We start from the raw sequence: 6,449 nt of genomic DNA, 5'->3' as shown, positions 1-6,449 counted from the left end.
CAGGAAGAAGGCTGAGTGCCGAAGAATTGATGCTTTTGAACTGTGGTGTTGGAGAAGACTCTTGAGAGTCCCTTGGACTTCAAGGAGATCCAACCAGTCCATTCTGAAGGAGATCAGCCCTGGGATTTCTTTGGAAGGAATGATACTAAAGCTGAAACTCCAGTACTTTGGCCACCTCATGCGAAGAGTTGACTCATTGGAAAAGACTCTGATGCTGGAAGGGGTTGGGGGCAGGAGGAGAAGGGGACACCAGAGGATGAGATGGCTGGATGGCATCACTGACTCGATGGATGTGTGTCTGAGTGAACTCCGGGAGTTGGTGATGGACAGGGAGGCCTGGTGTGCTGCGATTCATAGGGTTGCAAAGAGTCAGACAGGACTGACCGACTGATCTGATCTGATCTGATCTGATGAAGCCTATGGAGCCTCAGAGAAGTGAAATTTATCAGTGACAAGACAGCATTCCTAATATATTTGCATAGATAAAACAAGTAACTTGTTTTCCACATGCTTCATATACTTAAAATCTACTTAAGCTGTGTTTTTAAACTGTCAGTCTTTTGGTTTAAAAGCCTAACTACATCTCAAAAAATGATATTCAAGCATTGTTTTAAAATTACAGCTGCTCAATGTCAGTGAAATGGCAGCCCACTCCAGTATTCTTGCCTAGAGAATCCTGTGGACAGAGGAGCCTGTTGGGCTGCCATCTTTGGGGTCACACAGTCAGACACGACTGAAGCGACTTAGCAGCAGCAGCAATGTCAGTGATATGATAGATTGATATATTCAGATTCAGACATGATCATGGTACCGTTACCTGAGTTAGAGTAGTTGTGCCAAATTGATAGATTTAAGAAGCATTGATATGGTCCTTATTGTCTACCTGAAACTCTTAAGCAACTTGTTTAATCATCATAACTAGCTCATGAAGTAGGTAATATTGTGTCAGGGAGAAAGCTGAGGCACATAAGAAAGCTGAGATAAGAAAAGTCACCAAGGCAAAGGCAGGGTATGGAGGGAGGCAGATGAGCTTCAGTGTTTGTGCCAAATCATTACAATCTGTTGCCTCACCTAAAAGTTCAGACAATATCTCATATTTGTGATGCATGCTGTGGGTCTGAGCTTTCTATATGCTTTACATACATTCAGTTGTTTTATGGTATTGAGCCACCACTGGGAATCAAAAGGTCTGGATTCCAGTTTCAATTTTGGTGAAGGACAAAGAGTGTGATTCAGGGAACCTGGCTGTACTTTTCTGGGATTCAAGCTAATGAATTGGTTAAATTAGATGATTTGTCTCCAAAGTCTCTTCTAATTCTAAAGTTTTAGAATTTGTAGACTGTCTTAAAAGTCATGAAATGAATATATATTTTTTAGTTTTCAAGTTTTTTAAACTGAATACTCAGTCTATATTTTTCATCTTCTACACTCTCATTCTTGAAAAAATTTTTATTTAAAATTTATTTACTTATTTTAAGTGAAACAAAGATGATATTTTTAATGATAAAAGGTAAAGAATCTGCCTGCAGTGTCAAAGACCTGGATTTGATCCCTGGGTTGGGAAGATACCTTGGAGAAGGGAAAGGCTACCCACTCCAGTATTCTAGTCTAGAGAATTCCATGGACTATACAGTCCATGGGTTTGAAAAGAGTCGGACATGACTGCATGACTTTCATTTCATTCACAGAGAAAATAGACATGATAAACCATTAGACACCTTAACAACAAGGAAACAAAGACACATAAAAGAAAAATCAGAAGAAATATAAGGGAAAAGAAAAAAATATATAACCATAGTGAGACATATTAACATTTCTCTAAGAACATTTTGTTAAGTGCAGAAAAAATAAGAATAGGAGCCTCTTGAATGTTGTTATTAATAATTTAAGTATAATAGATTTATATTTAGCTAATTTATATTAAAATCCTACACAAATATATTTAAAATTTTGTATCTCATACCTTGTTATTAAATGTCCATAGGACATTTAGAAAAACTGGCAAAAAGATAAACATTACAAAATTTCAAAAAGTAGAATTCTTTTTTGTGTGTGATTCAGTTATACATATACATATGTTATTTTTGAACTTATTTTTCATTTTAGGTTATTGCAAGATATTGACTATAGTTCCCTGTGCTATACAGTAAGCCTTTGTTGCTTGTTGCATATCTATTTTTTTAAATTAGAAATGTAGCGTTCTATTCATAAGTCAAACAAAAAACACTTTTATATTCTCATTTATACAAGTTTTGAATTTAACAAATAGATGCAGATATCTTAGATTCAGATGCTATTATAAAGATATAAAGCCATTTTGCCAAAGAAAAGGAAATAAAAAAGCAAACCAACAGAAAAAATAATAATAATAATAATAATTTTACCTTTAATATAACAGGAGCTTTTTATTTGGGGAATACTAGTACACATTATTGCTCCCCTAGGATCTAAATGTATACTTTCAGCTCCCAAACAGCATTTATTTACCCAATAGAAATGCAAAGCTAATTATAATTAATACTGTTAATTTTAGTTCTGCCTTGAATAATTACACTTCACAGAACTATCTTTTTTCCTCTTATTGCAATTATGAAATTATGATTTGTTTGATATGAGAAAATTATGACAGAAGACTTAGGAGTAAATATAAAAAGAAAGTTTGATGACTTAAAAAATATCATTAAGTTTTCAAAAATAGTGAAACTCAAAGAAGCTCAAAGTCTTTTCAGTGATACTTATCTATATACATCTTATATGGTGCCAAAGCAGTGAGGGAAATATATTTTAATTTCTGTAAGCAAAGACAGTTTCAGTAAGTATTTCCATATAATACTTCTGTTTATTTAAGCAAATACTCTTAGACTGAACCTCATCCCAAGTGATAATCTCTCAGGCTATTTAGAGACTATGTTCTCAGGAATATGGCAAAGGCAGGCTAAAAAAGGTAAGATCTCCAGCTCTAAGACAAAGACATGGAAACATGATGCTTCTGTTAATGATCATAATGACTAATTCCCTATTCTTTAGCCTCATTTTACATCTCAGTTCATCATGATCTAATGATTCACATAATTTTTTTATTTTACAGATAACACCAGGGACAACACCCAAGTTCCTACTGCACCTCAACTCTCCTCTAGAATGAAGCACATTAAACAAGAGATGGCCAAAAATCACCTTCAATTTGTGCGATTTGAAGCAACAGACCTCCATGGTGTGTCCAGGTCTAAGAGTATCCCTGCACAATTTTTCCAAGTGAGTTTTGCAAGTAGTTATGACTGAATGTCATTTCATTCAATTCATTTGCAAGAGAATGGTCCTTATTACTCTTTCTAATTTTATTGTACTCTAAACAGCAATTCAAACTGAAAACCTTGTTTGATATGAGAAAACTATGACAGAAGACTTAGAAGTAAATATAAAAAGAAAGTTTGATGACTTAATAAATATTATTAAGTTTTCAAAAATAGTGATGTTAAGAAATACTGCATTTTCAGATATTTGAGACGAGTTGTTTTTTTGTTTTTAGTTTATGTCATGTGTTTATTTTAATAACTGATTACTGTGTTATTAAAACATTTCTTAGGAAGGGACATCAGTCAGTATTATACAAAAGTATCAAAATTAAGCATCCCCAAAGGTTATTATTTAAATACTACTTTCAATATTAAATTGTAATTTTCTAATTTGCTTTACACTGAGTAAAACTGGAATTTTTCAAAACATTTTTTAAAGAGTTCCAAATAAGTCAAACATGTATCTTAAAAAAATTATTTAGATCTGCCTACACATATACACATGAAATTTATATATACAGGTCTTTGAGTAGGTTGAAAAATTAAACAGTCATTGAATAGTGCTTGACTTATCAACTTTATTACTGGTAAAGGTAGATTCAGATCATACAAGTGAAATGGCATTTGAAAATGTGTAGAGATGGTGGAAAGTGAAGGAGGCAGTGACTCAATACCAAATGCAGAAGAGTCACATCTTCTAGTACCAGGTGCTTCTCAGTAGCCATGCTTTTTGGGATTTAGAGGTAATATAAAAACCAAATTGGCTTGCAAAATTAACCTCACCATGTTCACTGAAATCATGGGAACTGAACTTTATAGTCAGCTTTTTCTCTACCCATTAATGTAAATTTCAACACATGAAACTTTATTGATATTCCTACCACACAATTTCTAGAAAAAATTTTATGTGTCTATTCAACTTCATACTTCATTATTTCCCAGTTGTGTGATATGTAGAAAAGTTAAATAAGAACTAAATACATTGAATCCAACAGGTATTTGACCAGAAAATGCGTTAGCAATCATTTAGTCTAACACTTGTTTCACAGATATGGAGGCTGAGGCATGTATATAGTACCATGACCTGCCTAACTTCACACAAGCAATTAATGACAAAGTTAGGACTAGAAATAGATTTGGTGATACTCAAGTTATGCTGACTTGAAGGCTACAACATTCTGGAAACTATAACTTAGGTGCACATTCATGGGCAAGGTTTTTGGAACTCTGTGCCTATGAGGTAGTTTGCTTATTAGTAAAGGTGAGTGAGGAGAGAAGCGCCATAGTCAGCAACCCTGGCTCCTCTGTCCCATGTGTCCTGTGTGTGATCACAGTCAGCTCTCTGAGAAGGACTGCAGACGGTCTACTGACTCTTTTTGGAGGATTACAATAGAATAAGTTGAAATAAAGCCTTATCTGCAGTATTAGCAACTATGCCATGTGATAAAAAGTGATTTTAAAAAGTACTTTTGGTTATGATCATTTCAAATAATTCCTTTAGATTTTACCTTTTTCATTTGCTATAAAGACATTTTCTTTATTGCTATAGCTTTTATTTATGAGTGCTGTTTGCATGAGCATATAAAGTTTCCAAAGGCTAAAGCCTAAAGCTATTGACTTGTTTATAAATTACCTTTGAGAATATTATTTTAAACTATTTAAAATGTATCTGTAATAAGCTAGTTTCAACTAACAGATGAAGCATTTTTTTTTTCTCATTAGTAATGATCTCCCACTCCCACTTCCCATCCCCTGACTTTTTTGTTTGGTTTCAAGTTTCAAAAGTTGATTGCTCTGTCCTTTAACTTATTTAGGAAAAAGTGATTCATGGTGTTTACATGCCCCGAGGTTATCTTGAATTGATACCAAATCCTAAGGACAATGAAGTGGATCACATTAGAGCAACGTGTTTTAATAGTGACATAGTCCTGATGCCAGAGCTATCAACCTTCAGAGTTCTGCCGTGGGCCAAGAGAACAGCCAGGGTGATCTGTGACACATTCACCGTGACCGGGGAGCCTCTTCTGACCTCCCCAAGGCACATCGCCAAAAGGCAGCTGAGCCAGCTGCAGGATGCTGGCTTCTCCCTGCTCTCTGCTTTCATCTATGATTTTTGCATTTTTGGTGTACCTGAAATTATCAATTCAAAAACCATATCTCTTCCTGCTTCAGCACTGCTAAATAATCATGACCAGCTGTTCATCCAGGAACTCGTGGATGGTTTGTATCACACTGGGGCCAATGTTGAGAGCTTTTCCTCCTCTACCAGGCCTGGCCAGATGGAAATCTGTTTTCTGCCTGAATTTGGCATCAGTTCAGCTGATAATGCATTTACCCTCAGAATGGCTGTCAAAGAAGTGGCAAGGAAGTATAATTATATCACCAGCTTTTTCATCGAGACTGGATTCTGTAACTCAGGAATTTTGTCTCATAGTCTCTGGGATGTCGATGAGAAGAAAAACATGTTCTGTAGCAATTCTGGAATTGAGCAGCTCACGATTCCTGGGAAAAAATGGTTGGCAGGCCTCTTGAAGCACTCTGCTGCCCTCAGCTGCTTGATGGCCCCTGCTGTTAGCTGCAGGAAGCGCTACTCTAAGGAGAGTAAAGACCTGAAAGAGAGTGTGCCGACAACGTGGGGGTACAATGATAACAGCTGTGCTTTTAACATTAAGTGTCACGGTGAGAAAGGCACTAGAATAGAAAATAAACTGGGCTCAGCCACAGCAAATCCTTACCTGGTGTTGGCCGCCACTGTTGCTGCAGGCTTGGATGGACTTTACAGCGATGATGGTGTTTTGTCTGGTCCAGAGAACAGCACAGACCTTCATCAGTCCAAACCTTCTGAGATCCCTTTGAAACTGGAACATGCCCTCATGGCACTAGAGGAAGATCAATGTCTGAGACAGGCTCTAGGAGAAACTTTTATTCGGTATTTTGTTGCCATGAAGAAATATGAGTTGGAAAATGAAGAAACAGATGCTGAGAGAAATAAATTCTTAGAATATTTTATTTAGAGTGGAACCCTTAACTATTTCTGTAGCAGTGTGAGTTTTTTTTAAGTTGCTGATTTGCCAGAAAGAAAAGATGGAGTTTTCTAATAACAATAAGACTACAAATGCTTTCTCTCTTTTTTGTTCCATGAAATATTTGAAG

The 6,449-nt window shown here is 35.7% G+C and overlaps 1 protein-coding gene across 1 annotated transcript in view; it reads left to right on the top strand.

Moving 5' to 3' along the window:
- LGSN (lengsin, lens protein with glutamine synthetase domain) overlaps positions 1-6,449 on the top strand; it is a 67,776-nt gene extending 61,327 nt beyond the window's left edge. Inside the window, exons 4-5 of the mRNA XM_010852990.1 lie at positions 3,089-3,255; positions 5,111-6,449. Of these exons, the coding sequence (XP_010851292.1) occupies positions 3,089-3,255; positions 5,111-6,310 (1,367 nt within the window). The 3' untranslated portion in view covers positions 6,311-6,449. The remainder of the gene's footprint in view (positions 1-3,088; positions 3,256-5,110) is intronic.

Source organism: Bison bison, unplaced genomic scaffold, assembly GCF_000754665.1.
Source record: "Bison bison bison isolate TAMUID 2011002044 unplaced genomic scaffold, Bison_UMD1.0 scf7180017864320, whole genome shotgun sequence".
NCBI lineage: Eukaryota > Metazoa > Chordata > Mammalia > Artiodactyla > Bovidae > Bison > Bison bison.
The sequence above is the reverse complement of the archived record's forward strand: the minus strand, read 5'-3'. Positions and strand labels throughout refer to the sequence as shown.